We start from the raw sequence: 20,000 nt of genomic DNA, 5'->3' as shown, positions 1-20,000 counted from the left end.
GTTACCATGCACCATTACGAGGGAAGTGCCGTTACGACTGTTCATGCGTATTGTGGTTGTAATGTAAATACTTTTAAACTAAGGCAAAACATAGTCCAAAACAACAATGTTAAATCAAGCCCAGCCATAAGAATTGCGTCCGGTTATCGGACCTGCTAATATGTCCACGTCGTTCAGCAGTAATTTGCATTTCTGTTTCTGTTAGATCTGGTGGAAAGACGAGCACAGTCCAAAAAGGTGGCATACAATGTCGGTCTCCGTTTAATGCGGATTAGTGGGACTTTAAGAACAGAACTCTTTCTATCATCTTCGCTTAATAAATATAACCCAGACCTGCCCAGTACGACGAAAAATTCGTAGAAATACGAATTTTTGGCTCCTGCTACAGAGCAATTTCACTTTGTTGACTCAATAAATCTTGTTTAAAAGGAAAGTTTAGTTCCTTAGAATCTATATCCGGGCCTTTGGAACATTTTTGGATCATGCTGATGACAAATTATTTATTTCTAAAGCTATTTAAAGTGACTTTTTCATTTTTCCCTTGGAAACTACGAATTTTTGACATTTCAAGTAGGCAGCTCTGATCTAGCCCTCCACTCTCCCGAACTCCCAATGGTTAATATGACCATGTTCATTTGGGACCAATCGATACAACACGATGTAATGTCGGAACGAACCAGACTTTGAAAATTACATTTAAAGTAAAAATTCTGACACCTTAATCGCATTAAAACGCTTTTAATGCGAAGAATTCGTAATTTTCTATTGACCCGTGACTTGTCAAATAAAACGGGAGCTTGGTAGAATTGTCAGACGCCAAGAAGTTTAAAAAGAAAAGTAATAAGTAAGGAAGAAAGAGTCACTACATTTTCCGATTCTCAGAAGCTTGTTAACTAATGGGCGTGCGTGTGAAGAAAAGTCCGACGTTACATTTATCACAATAAGTATAATGGCTACTTTGGTTGATGTCAATCTATGAAAAGACGGGATAAAAAGCTTTAAATCTCAGTTGTCTTGGTAAATCCCGATGTCACCAAAATAGTTTGGAGCTAATGTAATTTCTTACAAAACAACTCTTCCATTATCACTTCGTTCTTGCAATAAAATTAACGATCAACACTTCGTTATACCACGAGACCTAGCTTTTCTTATCATCTTTATTATGACGGGAACGGATTGTATTAAATGAGTGATGATACTATTATCCAATGAACCAATAGTTTGATTTTTAACGAGGTGAAAGTTGTCTGGCTGTTTTATAATATTATTATACCTTTGATATAAATAATTTAATTAGAAAAATCCTTTAACGGAAAATAGTGAGTTCCCTGTCAGAAAGTGAGCGTTGTGATACTTTCCTTTTTTACACCGACTCCATGGCAACATAGAAACTTTTTGCCTTTAATAATTTAGCAACCATCTTTGCGGTTTTAATTTTAAGAGGCAATAAAAGAATCTGGCACATTAAAACGAATAAGTTTTTTTGGACTGGCATCTTCAATAAAGAGTTTTTCAAAGTGAACAAATACTGTTAAATCATAACTGCATCAAATTATTTTCATTATGATATTTCAAAAGAAGTTTTATTGTCCATTAACAAATCTACTCAAAGTTGAAGAAAAGTCTTGTGATTTGCCCCAAGTTGACAATTTGATATAGACTTAACCTCGGGATTAAGCTCAAGTCAACTGTCACAGCAGTAAATGCTCTGGTCCCAAATGAAGAAGAAGAAGAAGAAGAAGAAGAAGAAGAAGAAGAAGAAGAAGAAGAAGAAGAAGAAGACGAAGAAGAAGAAATAATAATGTTTTGCATAATATAACTGGACGAGCACAGACTGGTTTTTAATTTCCCTGTCGTTACCGCTTACTGCTACAATAAACCCATCTGACACGTCAAGATAATCACAGGGGATGTCCATTCCCAACAACAGACAGTTTGGACGTATTTATCTGATGACCAAGACATCTCTAAAGACACGCCCACATACTGTAAACCCCCTCTGATACGTGCCACTACATTTGTTACCTTGACAAAATTAGGGAAGCTATAATTCACTTGAGTTTTACGGACGTCAGTTTGGCAGGTTTTACTTAAACCCAAATCATCTTCCTCTAAAACCTAGTTCTTTTCGGTTTTCTGACCTCAGCCAGTTAGAGCAATAACATCTTAACACTCTGAACATGAAATAAAAATATTATTTTGTTGATAACTTCACAACACGTGGCAGCCATCTTTTGATTTTTATTGCAAATCTTGAGTTTTTATTTAGGGTAATATCCACTAAATATGCTCAAAGCGCTTTACAAAGGGTTCCTGGCCAACAGCAACACTAAACATGTAGGACGAGACATAACGCCTGTCAGGCAATATAAGATATTTTTTCCCCGTCAGAACAACGCTGTTAACGGCCATGTACTAATTTTACACGAATGAGAGAATATGAATAAATAATCTATTCCAAGGACTCAATTATGCGCCGCTCAGCGCAGGACTCGAACCCAGGACCGAAAGCGAATGTCATACCACTAGACCACATAGCCGCAAATCTTGGAACAAACATATTTTCCCTGAAACTATATGGCAGAATTTGTTAGAAATTGGTAAGAAAAACATGAGCCTTTGTTGTTGGTGATTTCCATATCAAAATGCAAACATAATGATAATTTTACATTGTCTTCATTGCAACAAAGAAAGCACATTTCATCTCTATTTTGATAGATAGCAACCATTTTTTTTTTTGCTGTCCTAATTGTAATAATCAATTTGTATGAATCGTGGGCGTCTTTATCCCGATTTTTTTTAATTGGTATCTCGAACAACGAATAGTTATCGTGAATTCAACGCAGTCTGTTGTCCTTATAGAGTTGGTTAGAAGCAAATCGGGAGGGAGAGGTGGGGAGGTCATTTTACTGTGGTTGCAATCAATAGGAAACAAACGTATGATGGAAAAATAACGGTTCCCATCTCATTGGAAGTGTAAAACAACTCTTGCCAGAGGATTAAATACATACCTTGTGTAAATGATCTTCTGGTTTCAGAGTGATGGCATCTAATTTTCAAATTTAAATACACGGTAGTCGTCAATAAATCCTCGCTCTTTTACGTCCCGCAAAATCCTTCGAATCTGCCTATACATCCTTCTAATAAAAACACCTTATGATTCAATACGGAACCTACTCATTATTAGTCCTCCGAAGGACTGGCCGCTACATACTCGTACAAATTCCAATGATTTTGGAACCGGAATAGTAGGTGTGACGTCATGACTGTTCTTCCCTCTTGGCATGAAAGTGTCGGGGGGGGGGGGGGGGTCATCTTGATATTTCTTGACTACGTTTTCTTGATGTTCAATTGTTTCTTTTCAAATAAACAATAACAAAGACCTGAGTTGGCGTCAACTTCGTGCTATCTATTGTCTGAGCACCTATCAGTTGATAATTACTGGCAGTTCAAATGTTGAAGTCAGTTCCGATCGAATGTTTGGCAATTCGTCTTTTTAGATATAACATTGAGAATATCTCATTGGTATGTGACCTTGCTGGTGGGTAAATAGGGTCATATGTGACTATGGAGTTGTTTCTGTCAAAATATGGACACTTTTGTGTGAAGGTCTCTTATTTCTCTCATGATTATTAGCATAATGATATAAATTGTATTTAAACAATAACAACTCAGAACAGAGAGCATTTATATAGTGCAATATCTACTAAACGTACCCAAAGCGCTTTATAACAGGTCTCAAGCCAATAGCAACACTTAACATGTAGGACGAGACATAAGCCTGTAAGGCGATGTTACATTTTTTTGTCGAAAGAGCCATAGTTGTTTATGGCCAGGTACTCATTTTTTTCATCTGAGTATCGGAGAGAAAGAGCCTTTTCTAAGGACTCAACCATGCGCCTCTCAGAGAGGGTCTCGAACCCTGAACCGAAGACGAGACTCTTATCATTAGACCATATATAGCCGCATTTACAATAGGATTCAATAGTCTGATGTCACGTCCGCCCAGCAACCAGCAGCTTGGTTCTAAACAAAGAAAAATCGGTACTTTTTATTCTTCATGCTGGCTAGAACTTTTTCACATGTCATGAGATCAGAATATATACAAGTCAAAACATGATCAGATTTATAATGTTTTTCTCTTCTGGATACACTTTTATGCTCGTCGTCGAAGTATTTCATAAGGGCTTCCGCCATTGTTCCGACAGTTACTAAGTTACTATGCGTGATTACGAGGGATGTGACGTCACGAATGTTGCACCTATTTTGAAAGATGTGTGACAGAATAAAGAGGGTAAAATTATGAACCAAATTCAGGTGTCGCCGGGACGTGTACTACTTTACAGGCCTGATAACCCAAATTGCAATGGGCTCATTGCTCTAATGAAAATACTATCAAACCAACGCAAAATATTGGCCATCACTACTTTGTTTAAACAAGCCCATATTCGCGTTCAGTAATCAGACCTGTAGATAAACAGACGTCGGGCTTTTCTAATGGTGGTTAGGACCAAAAAATAGATTTAAACTCAAACATGTGTTCAAAACAGTTTTGTGTATTAATGCATCATGAACATCAGAGTGATCATATTTCACCAAAGGATGAAAACCAGATGCGCCCTTTATAAAAACTAATTTAAAAAAAAAAATAAGTCAGCCATCATCGTGATTTTTTAATATTACGATAAGCAAATAATATAGAAATATATTTATATAAGTATAAATAATCAAAACATAAGCAATACCATGTTAGATGAAAACACTGAGATTAGGATAGATAATCTTATTATTACAATGCCTACATTCTAAATTCTAACTTGGACTTCACCAACAACTATCGGAATGTTTTTGTACCAAAACAATCACTTGTTTCAGTAAAAATAAAAATATTGCTAGGGTTCATATTGCATTTAATTACACACATTGTATTCTCTACAAATTATCTCATCATCATCATCATCATCATCATCATCATCATCATCATCATCATCATCATCATCATCACCATCATCATCATCATCATCATCATCATCATCATCATCATCATCATCATCTTCATCATCATCATCATCATCATCATCATCATCATCATCATCATCTTCTTCTTTTTCTTCTTCTTCTCCTTCACTTCGTTCTGGTCCCCGCTCTATCTATCTATCTGTCTGTCTGTCTATTTATCTACCTATCTATCTATCTATCTTCTATCTATCTATCCATCTATCTATCTATCTATCTTTCTTTCTTTCTTTCTTTCTTTCTATGTACGTATCTATCTATCTATCTATCTCTCTCTCTCTCTCTCTCTCTCTCTCTCTCTCTCTCTCTCTCTCTCTCTCTCTCTCTCTCTCTCTCTCTCTCTCTCTCACACACACACACACACTAGCTGATGATTAAGACCAAAACTATGTAGATATTCTTTATTTTTAAATGCGGTATTTAGTGCAAACAAACGAAAAAAGAAAAAAAGAGACTAAAACTGACACAATTTTATATAAATTCATATCTATTATCATCATGACATATCATATTCAAGAGTGTACTAAGTACAAGAGCCTTTCAAAACATCTACAACTGTCGTACATCCGTTTTAACGAGCACTAAATAAATAAATTATGAAAACCTAAAAATATAAATTTATCACATATTCAAATGAATATCATGTCCGTGTTATTTAGAAACAACAATAGTTTTAAAAAATTAACAAGGAAACAATATTTCATCTGAAGACATTTTAGAATATGAAGCTCTTTATCAATGCCTGGCAACATTAACATATTATATTATCTAATTCTTTCGTGCTTACTTACTTACCTTTGCCAACTTAAAGCTCCATAAAATTAATGGCGTGTGTCCATATATATTATGTCAGATATTGGGAGTCAGGGATGTTTCACTGCAAACCTGTCATGTTTTACTCCCTTGACATTAATTCCAGATGTGTACACCGCTTTCAACTTTTATTCTTGCTTTCTTTGGGACCGATACGAGATCCTTTGCTTAGGATTCAAGGGCTTTACCAATAGAGCTATTATGCCCCCTTCCTCCCACCCCACCCCTCCCCTTTTACAGATCGGAGAATCTAGGCAAGATGAACAAAAAATTTAAAACACTAATGAGAAATGATATATTGGGCATCACTTTTGTCTCCTCCTCCTCCTCTTCCTCCTCCTCCTCCTCCTCCAACTACTACTACAACTACTACTACTACTACTACTACTACTACCACTACTACTACCACTACTACTACTACTACTACTACTACTACTACTTCTACTCGCCTCCCCTTTTCTCCTTCTTCTTCTTCCCCTTCATCGTCATAATCACAATCATCATGATCATCATCATGATCATCATGATCATTATCATCATCATCATCATCATCATCATCATCATCATCATCATCATCATCATCATCTTCTTCTTCTTCTTCTTCTTCTTCTTCTTCTTCTTCTTCTTCTTCTTCTTCTTCTTCTTCTTCTTCTTCTTCTTCTTCTTCTTCTTCTTCTTCTTCCCCCCCCCCCCCACCCCCCCCCCCCCCCCCTCTTCTTCTTCTCCCTCCTCACCACCTATTTTCTTCAACTTCCTCCACCTCCTTCTCCTACCACCCTCCTCATTCTTCCTCCTTCTACTCTCCCATCCCCTCTCCACCCTCCTCCTACCTCCTGTTCTCTTTTTTTTTTCTTCTTTCTCTTCATATCAACTTATGAGCCCAGCCAAACTAAAAACGCATTAATAGTATTGCTAAGGTACATTTATTTTCTTTACCCTAGAATACTCACGTTAATTTTAGTATGGACCATTGTTTACGCGAGTGCATCATCGCTTGTTCATCGAGCTGAAGCTAAGAACTGTGACCAATCGCCTCAAAAAGGTAAGAGGTCATGGTGAGTTAGTTGCTGAATGTGAATGTAGGCTATTGTTGATATGTGTTTAAGTCAAATATTCACAACATCCATCAGCTAGATTTAATGTTTATAGTCTGATTGATATCATTTAATGAGAACTAATAACCAAAAAGACTGTCTAGAAACAATAACAACGAACTGAGTCCCATCAAGTTCGCTCCATCTATAGTCAAAAATATGAAATCTTAGGTAATTTATATGTTATATTGAGAATGAATATTATATACCTAGTTTCATAAAACACGAAAGCCTCAAAATTTCATTCAACCCTAATCAATATCACGTTTTACAAATTTACATTTTAGTATCTGCTTCACTGCGACATGATGCCAGTTTGACGCGATGGATAACAAATTAACTTCGAAATCGAAATAAAGAATATTTCAACTTTGTGACAATATATTTTTTTTTAAATTGTTTTTGTTTTGTTTTGTTGTTTTTTTTTTTTTTTTGTTTTGTTATTTTTTTTCTTTTTGGAGGGGTAGGGGTCTTGTGAGATATAATTTTTTTTTACCTGTCCTTTCCTCATGTTGAAGTGGTTAAAATGGTTAAAGATCGGTGTGCTGACGTAGAGTTAAAGGTTTTGGATTTATTATTTTAAAGACCTATAGTGGCATTTGATCTATTTTAAGAAATTGGGTCTCGAGCGGGAGAGAGAGAGAGAGAGAGAGAGAGAGAGAGAGAGAGAGAGAGAGAGAGAGAGAGAGAGAGAGAGAGAAAGAAAGAGAGAGAGGGAGAGAGAGAGAAGAAAAAGAAAGAAAGAAAGAAGAGAGAGAGAGAGAGAGAGAGAGAGAGAGAGAGAGAGAGAGAGAGAGAGAGAGAGAGAGAGAGAGAGAGAGGAGGCTGAATGTCATATATAATGAGTGAGTAAGCTGAGAGGATATTATTGTAATCAAGAGAAGAAAATAAATCGCCGTTTTTTATCTACCTTTTAATTTATAGAATAACCTCGAGATGATGTTTCAAAAATGTAATTAATGCTTTAAGCACAATGACTCATTTTTCATTTGACAAAACAAATATATTTTCTGTACGCCAAGCATGTTAAAAGCTTTTTTTAGGAAGTAATAACTATTAATTATTTTAATGGTGGTCTAACGCTTTTAAAAATAAACATAATACAAGGACAGTGTGATTTTAACATAGGCGTGTAATTTTTAACATGAAATGTATGCAATATTATTATGTGACCTTCCTTAGAGAAAAGAAAAACGTATATAGATCGTATCCGCTTGGCTAAGAAGCTCACAACATTGCCATCCGGAGGTAAAACGGACCAACACACCAACACAATGTGTAACCATGAACTTTTATAGTCTGGTTAATACAGTTTAGTGAGAATTACTCATAAACGCGGATGGCAAAAATCAATAATAAAGACCCGCGTGGCGTCAACTTCGTTTTATCTATAATGTTATTGTAATTTTCAACTGCAAATGGACAGTACATTTCAATCAAGTTTTAACTTTCACTAAAGACATGCGTGGTCTATCAATTTTATTAATATAGACGTGTCCTACATATTTTACAAGTCTTATAACCGACACATAGATTTCTCAATTGTGACCATTCGCCTCAAAACGGTATTAAGTCGGGTGTGTTAAGATGTTGAAAATTTAAGTTATAGTCAGAAATATTAGACTTATTTTGAGTTTATATGATTTATTGAGGAGAATGGCGACCATATTTTATGGTGCGAATGCCAACAATTTATATTTTTGACCAATTTAACATCAAATTCGGCTTTTAAGCATGTGGTTCGTTCCGACATAATACCGTTTTGAGACGATGGGTCACAATTTTTGAAGTATCATTGTTGAAATGGATTATACTCACAAACCAACGCCAAGTTTATTGTCCATGATAACAATATGAAGTCAAGCCAAAAGCAATCAACTTTCGAAACCAGACCACCAGATATTTGCACGTAGTACAAACAATTCCATTAAAATAATATAATATATAATATATAGAAGGAACGCAATTGACGTCACTCAACTCTTTGTTATTTTTTAAGTCAGCCATTTTTATAAGTAATTATCACTAATGTTTAAATTTTATTAATCATACTATAATCGTTTAAGGTTACACATAGTTTTGTGTGTTAGCGCGTTATATCTGGCTGGCGGATGATGTGAGTTTTTAAAAATAAACGCATACCATAAATAGAAGCTCTAATGCCACAGTTCAATACATTTGGCATACGTAGAAAGCAATTTGAACCTTTAATGATATCGACGTGAAAGATACTTATTTGCAGGCCCGACTGTGGTCTTGTGGTATGACATTCGCCTTCGGATTGGAAGATTTTTGGTTCGATTCCCGCTCAGAGTTGAGTTCATGGAAAAGGCTTTTTACTATCGTTCTGTCACTGTACAATGGGTACCTGGCCGTTAACAGCGTTGTTTCTGGCGGATATAAAATTGTAATATCGCCTTGCAGGCGTCATGTCTCGTATTACATGTTACGCGTTGCTATTGGCTAGGGACCAGTTGTAATGAGCTTTGAGCATCTTCTTCTTCTTCTTCTTCTTCCAGGGTCATCTCATGGGTTGAGGTCGACTTGAAATGACACGCCAATCTTCCCTGTTGACGGCTTGCTGACTGCATTCGGCTGCCGACAATCCTGTCCATGTCCTCACATCATCTATCCAAGTTCTGGCTGGCCTGCCTCTTCCTCTTTTCCCCTCAACTCTACCCTCAAGAATGTCCTTGTTGACAGTTTGATGGCGTCTTAGGTGTCCAAAATACCTTAGTTTTCTTGTTTTTATTACTTTCATTAGGGTCGGTCTGATATCAAGGATGTCACAGACTTCTTGATTTGTTTTCTTTTCTTTCCAACTAATTTTTCCAAGGCGACGGAAAGCTTTGAGCATGGTTAGTGGATATTGCTCTATATAAAAACTCACAAAAACATACCCTCGAACCAACGGAAAATATTCTTCATTATAACAATGTTAGAAATCAAGTCCACAGTCAGACCTGCAAATATGCGCACGTAGTTGTATGGATGAGGAGGAATGAAAACGAAGTCAACCAAAATGTATGAGACCGATCATCTCAAAACAGTATTAAGACAGGGTGCGTGAAACTGGCTCTATGGTTTATTATTTCCAAAATGCAACAATCAATAGAAAGAAAATAAATATCCATAAATTAAAAAATTATGCCCTTCCGCCACAGCATCATACGATATCGTCGCCTAGGCATTCCACGAAGGAATATAGATCATTCATCAAACAAGATGTCTGATGTCAACAGGAATCACCCATGTTTTCCAAGTGAATTGGGGGTTAATAATCTTGCCCAAGGAAAAAAAACAGAAGTGCCTGAACTGGGGCTCGAACCCGGGACCTTCCGGATCACAGTGAAATGCCTTAACCACTCGGCCACTTCACCCCCCCCCCCCCCCCATAAAATGTACATATCGTCATCTAAATCTATAGTTTTCTCCAACCTCAGAAAACTGTTTCGATGATGATGACATTCACATTCGAAGGAGCACAATAACCAAATCATTTAGAAGCGTTAAAAGGGAAGAGAGTTTCATTGCTTACTATGCGATGTAACCAGAAATGTAATAATCTCAAAGATTTTTAAAAAATTCTCCATCGTTCACATTATTTAATTTAGAATCCTGGAACTCTTACATGAGGAATTCCGATCGAGCTACCAACCGCAGTGACCATGCACTAGCGACCTGTTGATGTTTACTTATAATATTTTACTTATTTCCGCAATATCGTCTACAACAATTATATGATCAGAGCAATCACAATTTGAAAAAAAGGAAAAAAAAGTGAAGAAAAAATCGAATGATCGATCAATGTATAGAAAACCCACTGTTTTCATTATTTTGTTATTTTGCTTTTCTTTGTTAGTTTAGTTTTTATTTTGAACATTAAAAAACATAGTCATCTTTGTCAGATCAATACCTCCTTTACCTGAATCAGCATAGATATGTATGTATATATATATATATATATATATATATATATATATATATATATATATATATATATATATATATATATATATATATATATATATATATATATATATATATATATTGAATCGTGTTTGATACAAATATGGTACGAAAAGTGCTCGACATGTAGTAATGGAGCGAATTATTATTTAAAATATTTACCACAATGTTTGGGGCAGTCTACATCGATGTTTCAGGCTTAATTTGCCATCTTCAGGACTGAGTTGTTTTGTTGACTGTTGTTGTTTCTTGAAGTGGTTCCGGTTTGAAGTTAATTAAGAGGAATTTGCGCCGATGGGGACACTTTCCGTAGATCTCATTTTTCATGTTGAGTGTGGCTTCATGAGGTTGTTTGATTATGGTATATTTTTCTTCCAGGCATAAGCTACATTGTTTTGATGTTGGTGTGTATCCTGTTGCTTTAGATAAAATTTTCCATGAAATGTTGTGGTCTATTTTGTTGTCTTTTAATTTCCAAATATGTTCGCTGAGTTTTGTGGATGTTTTTTTGTTAGTGTTTCTAAATGTTGAGGTGTGGAGGTTGTATCTTGTTTTGAAATTATTTTCTGTTAGTCCTACATATTTTTCTTGCTTGTTTGTTTTAGTTTCTGTGACTGTGGCTTGGTAAATTAAACTTGATTCTAAGCATTGTTTGTTTAGCGGGCAATGTTCTTTATTTCTGCAGTTGCATTTTCTAGTGGGTGGGTTTTGCTCTTGTCGGTGGTTTATTAATATTTTTTTGTTGTGGCTTGAAATTATTTGTTCTATGTTGCGCATACACGAGTAACTTATTTTTATGGTATTCCTGTTGATAATTTTATGTAGCTTGTGGTTGACAGGAGTTGTAACTCACGTTGTCGCAAATCGTCCGTAACCAAATCATAGGACACAGACATCCTGTCACATGACAGTTAATGGCGTCCATCACAATCACATCAAAAACTAGTCGTCCATATTATACGGATTGTGAAGGTAACAAATAATAGTGTGCATAACATGTACAAACTGCCGATGCATGAAGATCTATCTGTTGAATTTGAATACATCAACACCGCACACCTTAATTTTCACATTGTCTGGTCATATTTGTCTTTGTCCCAGACAATAAACTGAAGCCGATAAAAGGAAATGAAATCTCACGGAGGCCATGAGTCATTAGTCACAGTTATGACGTATTATGTAAAAAGAACAAACCAAAAAGAAACAGACAAACAAACAAACAAAAAGTCAATAACCAACAACACATTTATAAAATTTTGGTCAGGAATCTCGAATTTCAAATAAATATCTATCGATATTGAAGTACGAGTTTGTGGCCAAAATGTTAATAAAAATGTATTGCTTTTTAAAACAAAAATACGCGGAGTTGTGTTTCTATTACCATTTGTGACCCATTGCCTTTCAACATTATGATGAACCCGATACTTCACCTCGAATTTTAAGTTCAACTTATACAGATTGAACTATCTAATATAAAAGCGTTCATCATTGAAGAGAGGGAATTTTATTTCTTATACTTGAAAACAAAGATCTCATAAATTTCCTTGTTCTGATCATTTTAACTTTAAACTTAATTTATGTTATTTGGTTCATAGTTTTTTTTTTCTCAAAAATATGAACATTTATCTATCACATTTCCACAGATTAACCATGCTCAATGCGCTTCACGCTGTTTCATCTATTCCTCTGCTAGGCGTCCTTTTTGCAATGACACTATTAAAATATCCGTCACTGCCTAATGCCAGGTACTAATTCACCCCTGAATCGAGTGGTTCATTCTTTCCGACATATCATATTCACACGACCAGTCATATTTTTCCACAACTTTCAAAATTAAAAGTTTCAAAATTTACATCAAATCAACAAATAGATTCTTGAACTTTTCTTTATTATATAAATCATTTTACGATAAAATAATCATAATCCACTGTTTCAAAAGTTTTTTTCTCTAACTCCAACGTTAGCCATCGCTCCAAGCTTTACCTGGCACGAAAGGGCTTGGGGGTGCATTGTGGCATCGAGGTATGGTCTTTGTTTCATACTGAAAGGTACCGAGTTTGATTCCTCGCACCAGTTGTTTAATCTACTCTTCCCTTGGAACAGACCCCAAAAGACAAATACCCTCCCCTTGGAATGATTAAAGGGAATTATTATCATTTTAAAAACATCTTTATATCATATATCATATCAGGATAGGACTTTAAAATGGACCAAGTGTTACTTAAATGCCATTAAAACAAAAGTAACATATACTGGACATAACATACTGCATATTCTTTGAGATAAAAATATTTAAAAGAAATATACAGATAAAAGCATAGAAGAAAATTTAAAAACAAGGGAAAAAAAACCCCCAAACAAACAAGGCAAAACAAAACAAAATGAAATGGGAAGCTGGTGTGCGCTTATAAGAAAAAAGATGGTATCTTTATATTTTCTATGATAAATAAAACCAAACTAACCCCGATTTCTAATATTTCAAACAGACAGCAACGATTGCTTGCTAGCCTTCGGACAAAGCACTAAATTGTTGTGTTTTTTTAAAGAAGAACAAGAAGAAAAGATCATCTATATAAAAATTATTTTCTAGCTTGGCGTGGGCGAAGCTCAACAAATAGCAAATTATAGGATTCTTTGACGGTTTGAGGGGTGGAATAAATGTATTCTTTCACGGTTTGGGTTTTATTAAATGATATATTTTTATCGCGCCAAATAACTCACGAGCTTGCGATGGCAAAAAATGAATTTAATACATCCAAACCCATGGAATAATACATATATTCCACCCCTCAAAGTACTTTTCTTAGATATTTCATAATAATTTGTGAAAATGCTTCATTTTTCAATGAATTCAAGTTATCTATAGGTAGGGATGATTAAAGCCTTGTCCACAGGGAATCCCCGACGAAATGTCACACAGGGGTGCCAATTGGTACTTTCTTTCAATGCCCATTTTTTAAAAATGGTCATTAAACAAACAAACAAACAAACAAACAAAAAGTTCTGTCTAGAGACTAACCATAGAAATGGGATAAGAAATTCCAGATTTTTATCCACTTCTACGGGCACTTACTTGAAAATGTGATGCCTTTAAAATTTTGGCATTTACTCAGACCATTCCGAACTTTCCAGTAATTTGCTTGGCATTTTCTCCTAAATTAATCTGGCACTGTAACATCGTTTGACTGTTTAGACATAATATGCCGGCTATTTTTCTTGTTATGTGAACTTTTCTTTCAATTTTTGATAATCTTGTATTCGAAATGTGTATTAGCGATGTAAGTCAATAAAGGCACAATGAAATTGGAGGTATTTATTAAAGTTTGTAAATGTATTCAAATCATGTGTTGGTGGGATTCTTTTGGTTCTCTTAACTCCCACTTAGAACAGAATGGTGTTTGCCTTCAAATCAATTTGACGATCATGTTAAAGCCTTGATGTTTATCTAGGGCGATAATCTTATTACTCTCTCTCTCTCTCTCTCTCTCTCTCTCTCTCTCTCTCTATATATATATATATATATATATATATATATATATATATATATATATATATATATATGTGTGTGTGTGTGTGTGTGTGTGTGCGTGCGTGTGTGTGTGCGTGTGTGTGTGTGTGTATGGGCCGGGAATGGGTGGGGGACGCCAGCAGAAGATAATTCAGCTAGAAGGAGTAATTGGTTGTGAATTTTAATGGCTTTGGGTGCATGGCAATAGTAACTTCGATTCGCCATTGGTATTTTTTTTAACCCCAAAAAAAAAAAAAGAAAAAAGAAAAACGTTGGATTTATATTCATGCTCACAAAAAGATTATATTTAATTGCCAATCAGTTGTATTTTGTACCTTGTTTTAAACCAATAAAATGTGCACAACTATTCTGCAAGCGTTGAATATTTTTAAATATTCAATAGCATTCAAAGCATTATTCAACGATTACATACTAAGAAATGATAGGATTTTCCAATTGAAGGAGTGGAATAAAAAGTGTTTTTAATCGTTACGCAATTCGTTAACATCTTGTTTAGACGTCTATATTAATAACAAAGAAGGAGTAGAGTGAGACCATAGACTGTTCCCAAAATTAGGAAATTCCTTTCCCTAGCCCCAGTTATAAACCATTTCCTTCATAAAAGAAAGACTAAGAGCTATCCTTGTCAGTACAGTACATGCCACCCATTCATCTTCTTCATGCTGCACACAACCCCGTCTCCACCGTCTTATTCCCTACCCCCTCCCTCCTCCTCCCCCACCCCCTCCCAACAAGGGAGGCTTTTCTTGGTCCCTCAACATCCACAAAATCCCCTGGATAGAGACGAACATAAATTATGTGACAGTCGACATTTACACTCCAAAACGTTTTTATGATGAAATTATCTATATTAAGTAAAGTAATGATAAGCATTCATCCTATTTTTCTCACACTTTTGACTATATTATTTAATTCTTTGTACCTCGTTCGTTTCCCTCTTCTTCTGTACTAAAATTCCCTTTTATTTTATTTTTATTTTTCTTCCCGATCCCCAACCCCAACCCCCCCCCCCCCCCCCCCCCATTTTCTCTCTCTCTCTCTCTCTCTCTCTCTCTCTCTCTCTCTCTCTCTCCTCCCCTCTCTCATCTATCTATCTATCTTTCTTTCTTTTCTCCCTCCCCCCTCTCTCTCTCTCTCCCCCCCCCCTCCTCTCTCTCTCTCTCTCTCTTTCTCTTTCTCTCTCTCATTGGGAAGAGAGGTTTTTCACACTCACAAACACACACACACACACACAGAGACACACATACACTTACACACGCACGCACTTTTCTCCCTCCCTCTCTCTCTCTCTCTCTCTCTCTCTCTCTCTTCTCTCTCTCTCTCTCTCTCTCTCTCTCTCTTTCTCTCAGTTCAGCCATTCTAAAAATCACAATGTATTAGAAGAAATACATGTTACATTATGTTTATGTTATCACCTTTCTCTGGCATGCAAGAACTTTCTGACTCTACTCACTTTGTTTCGTTCTTGTTTTGTTTCCTGGTAAAGCAGTTCCAGATATTTGCAGCTTCACGTGGTTCAATTTCCCCCTCGCAAGTCATATCAAACCAAATTGCCCTTGCATACAGTATAACCAACTGTTCATTTGTCTATCCGTTTTACTAATAATATAAGGACCCATCCTGACACTGACTACAAAATTTTTTTTTTTTTGTTTGTTTTTTCTTCCCCCAGAACATCCACGAAATTGGTGTTTTAATTTCTTCAATCACATTACCTGAGTGAGGAGTAACCCCGGGACTTTGTGGGTAGCACGAGATTGTCCGGCACCATGAGTTCGGACGAGGGAATCAACCCGCCGTCCTATTTGAGTCAACAGAGACGGCGGAAGTCTTCTTGTCCAGCTATTGGGCCAAATGTAAGTATTTGCCGTCTGATTAATTGATGGGTGGATGGATTGATGGATTGCCAGCGTTGATCTATTGTTTGTGTGAGTGTGTGTGTGTGTGTGTGTGTGTGTGTGTGTGTGCTTTCTGTCACAAACTATAACCCGCTATTTACCATGATTACCCATTTACCTAGTTTAGCGAGAGTATTTCTTGATCTTCACATAAAGACAATACCTGATTCTTGACAGCGTCGGTCGGGTGGACCAATTTCAATGACAAACGAACGTATTTTCCTCAATTATGTATGGTTTCCTTTATTTGTGTCGTACTGTCTAGAAGCGGTATTATGTCTGGGTAAACCAGATGTCAAAAAGTGATTTGAATTAGAAAAGGTCCAGAAATATCAGATTTCAGTTGTCTCAATCTATTTGTGTCCCAAGTCAGATATTCCTCTGACTTAATCAACTTAATTAATAGAAATAATAATAAAAACGTGACGATAAGTCATCTTACCTATCTTCTCAGATTACATACTGTCTCTTTACAAAACGTATAGCTATCCTTCCCCGTATCAAGAATATTTAATAACCATGTGTAGAAAGAAGCTAGCATCACTATAAATATATTGATTTATCGTATTTTTTTATTATGCTTGTTTATACTACTATTCAGGTCGTCATCGCCCGATCTCCATTCACTCAAGTGGATTTTGATGAGATGCATCAAAGCAAGGACTTTGGTGAAAAAGTGGGAACGCTGGACAAGATCAAAGATAACATCTACTGCTCCAACCGACGTATTTGGAAGTTGATGACCTTGTACTTACCCATGGTCAAATTCATTCGTTATTATAAGTTAAAAGAGAATGCCGTAACTGACGTCATGGCAGGATTGACTGTTGGAGTTCTGCACATCCCACAAGCCCTGGCATTCGGAGCGTTGACATCTGTGAAAGTCGAAAACGGATTGTTTACGTCACTTTGGCCGGTATTGCTCTACGTCATCTTTGGTACTTCCGCTCACGTTTCCATGGGAACGAGCGCAGTGATTTGTATTCTTACCGCAGCGACTATCGACAGAGAGGGACTTGCTTGGGCGGAGGCAAGACCTTGGATCATGAATCAGACCTTGAATGGGACGTCTATTGATGACGTACCGGAATATCTAGACTTCAAGGAGCAACTGGCGATGGGCATAGCCCTTATTTCCGGAATAATGATGGTAGCCATGGGTTTATTGAAGCTTGGATTCATCACTGCGTATCTCTCCGAGTCATTTTTCACTGCATTCACCTCAGCTGCTGCCATTCATATCGGAACAAGTCAGCTTCCAGCAATGTTGGGAATAAAAACTCCACGATTCGGGGGTATGTTTAAAATAATATACTCCTACGAAGCTATATTCGATGTGATAAGCGAGGCCAACATTGCATCTATCCTATGCGCTATCGTAACATGCGTTGTAATTTTACTTGTCAAGGACTGCATTAATGAAAGATTCAAACACAAACTTTATGCACCAATTCCTGTTGAGCTTTTTGTGGTCGTTATTGGAACTGTCGTGTCATATTTTGGAGAATTTAGAGCAAACTTTGACCTCACTGTCGTTGGAACAATTCCTACCGAAATTCAACCTCCCGTTATGCCGGTAGAGGGATTGAAATACGCCTCAAATTACATTGTAGACTCATTTATTTTGGCTATTTTGATATTTGCAAATACAATAGCCATGGCAAAAATTTGTGCAAAGAAACACAACTACGAAATCAACGACAGTCAAGAGATGATTGCCTATGGAATGTGTAACGCGGTCAGCTCATTCTTCAAGTGTTTTCCTTCTAGCGTGGCTCCCCCTAGGTCAATGGTAGCTAGCAGTATGAACGCTAAGACTACCCTCAACGGCATTTTTACATCAATTCTAATGGTGTTACTCATTCTTTTCATTTCACCACTTTTCCAAGAACTCCCAAAAGCCATCTTGGGTGCTATTATTTTCATATCGCTCAAAGGTTTGTTCATCCAAATTCTTGATGGTAGAAAGTTTTTGAGAATCAACAAATTTGATTTCGTAATTTGGTTGTTCACTTTCTTGTCAACTGTTTTCCTGGACATTGATCTTGGGCTGGGTATCGGTGTTGTCGTGTCTCTTCTTACCGTTGTTTTCCAGACGCAATTTTCTCGAGGTTTCAAAATTGGCTACACCAAAAACGATCCTGCCTTGGTTGAACATGAAAAGTACCGAGACTCATCAGAGGTTCCTGGAGTAAAAATTTTCCGTTTCCAATCATCTTTATACTTTGCAAACGCTGAAATATTTAGAAACACTCTTTATAAATGCACTGTCAATCCAAGAAAGTTATTAAAAGGTTTGAAGAAACGAGAGAAGAGACTGGAAGACACAAACAAAGAAAGAGTTGCTGCAGGGTTACCTCCAGAAAATAGAAGAAATTCTATCATGATGGGTGATTCAGGCATGGTCCATAGAGATTCAAGTTCAAGTCTTGGAAATTATCAATCTAAGGGATCTGATTCAAATTTGACAAAACTGAACAGCGACAATGGGAAACCCGAAAGAACCAGGAAAGTACCTCTCCCGAGTATTGACAACCCTGCATTCAGACTGGACGAGGGCAAAGAGGTGCCGACTTTTAACGGCAGCTCTACAATTGAAGGCAAGTCGTTTACAAAACTATCCAGCCTCAAAAAGCCAGGAGAGAATGGCTCGAGTACTTTTGATAGCAACAACCGTAGAATGTCAACAATTTCTATCAACTTTGATGACTATGAGGAGGACCCCGATGATGGTGATGAGCTTATCACAGACGAGAAATTGAGAAGAATGAGGAGGATTCATCACGTGATCATCGATTGCAGCACAATAAACTATCTTGATGCTTCTGGAGCGAACGTCTTGACGCACATCTTTGCGGAGTACGGCCATGTCAACATTAAGGTCTTTTTGGCTGGCTGCTCATGGGACATGCGCAGAGCAATGGAACACGCAGGTTCCTTCGAGAAAATTCCACGAAGCAACCTTTTCATTGACGTTCATGATGCAGTGGCAGTGGTCAAACCTCTCCGCACGTTGCCTCTGTTATCCGAAGCTTTGGAAGATTTCTCTGATGATGAGGCCATTGAAGATTCATACGTCACCAAAGTGTAAGTTATTGAAAAAAAAATTTTTTTTTATTGTGGAGAAGAAGAATATGGCTGAAAATACTCATCCTTGGTACATTAAACTAATTATAGTATGCACAACTATCTTCTTAAACAACAGATCTAATAAAATAGAATAATATAAAACATTTCAATGTCTTGTTTACAAAATTGATGACCCAATTGTTATAGACCTAGTTTCATTGTTGTAATGAAAATAAAAAAGAAACGTATCAAACCAACATTAAACTATATTTCAATAAAACAATCATAAAAAGCCAAATGTGAACTCATATGCTTCAATAAGAAACCTATAAACAAAGAGAAGCCTGTTTCGGATGGTAAGAAAAATACATACTATCAATGGCGCTGCTTAGGCTTATGTGAGTAAATTTTGCAAACCATTTTCCTCAATCTTGCTCTTCGTTTGTTTGTTTTTTTTTCTATTTTATTTTCTGGTTAAATAAAACAGAGCTCATTATTAATAAGATAGATTTCGCGTTCGGAAATGTAGATATATTATGGCAGCTAATTTTGTCAAATGATTTGTGTACAATGGTGTGTAACAAAGGTTATTTCTACAAGATCTACAATGGC

At 36.4% G+C, this 20,000-nt stretch overlaps 1 protein-coding gene across 3 annotated transcripts in view; it reads left to right on the top strand.

Moving 5' to 3' along the window:
• Positions 1–20,000, top strand: part of LOC144978349 (prestin-like) — a 33,849-nt gene that overhangs the window by 11,862 nt on the left and 1,987 nt on the right. For 2 of the 3 annotated variants that reach the window (XM_078924258.1, XM_078924259.1), the window contains exons 2-3: positions 16,094–16,277; positions 16,921–19,406. In XM_078924258.1, coding sequence (XP_078780384.1) covers positions 16,191–16,277; positions 16,921–19,406 — 2,573 coding nt within the window. In that variant the 5' untranslated portion in view covers positions 16,094–16,190. Of the gene's footprint in view, positions 1–16,093; positions 16,278–16,920; positions 19,411–20,000 lie in introns of those variants that run through there. The other variant, XM_078924260.1, reaches the window with a different exon arrangement.

Source organism: Berghia stephanieae, chromosome 8 (genome assembly GCF_034508935.2).
Source record: "Berghia stephanieae isolate SIO BIC M18660-M18661 chromosome 8, UCSD_Bste_1.3, whole genome shotgun sequence".
NCBI classification, from domain to species: domain Eukaryota; kingdom Metazoa; phylum Mollusca; class Gastropoda; order Nudibranchia; family Aeolidiidae; genus Berghia; species Berghia stephanieae.
The sequence above is the reverse complement of the archived record's forward strand: the minus strand, read 5'-3'. Positions and strand labels throughout refer to the sequence as shown.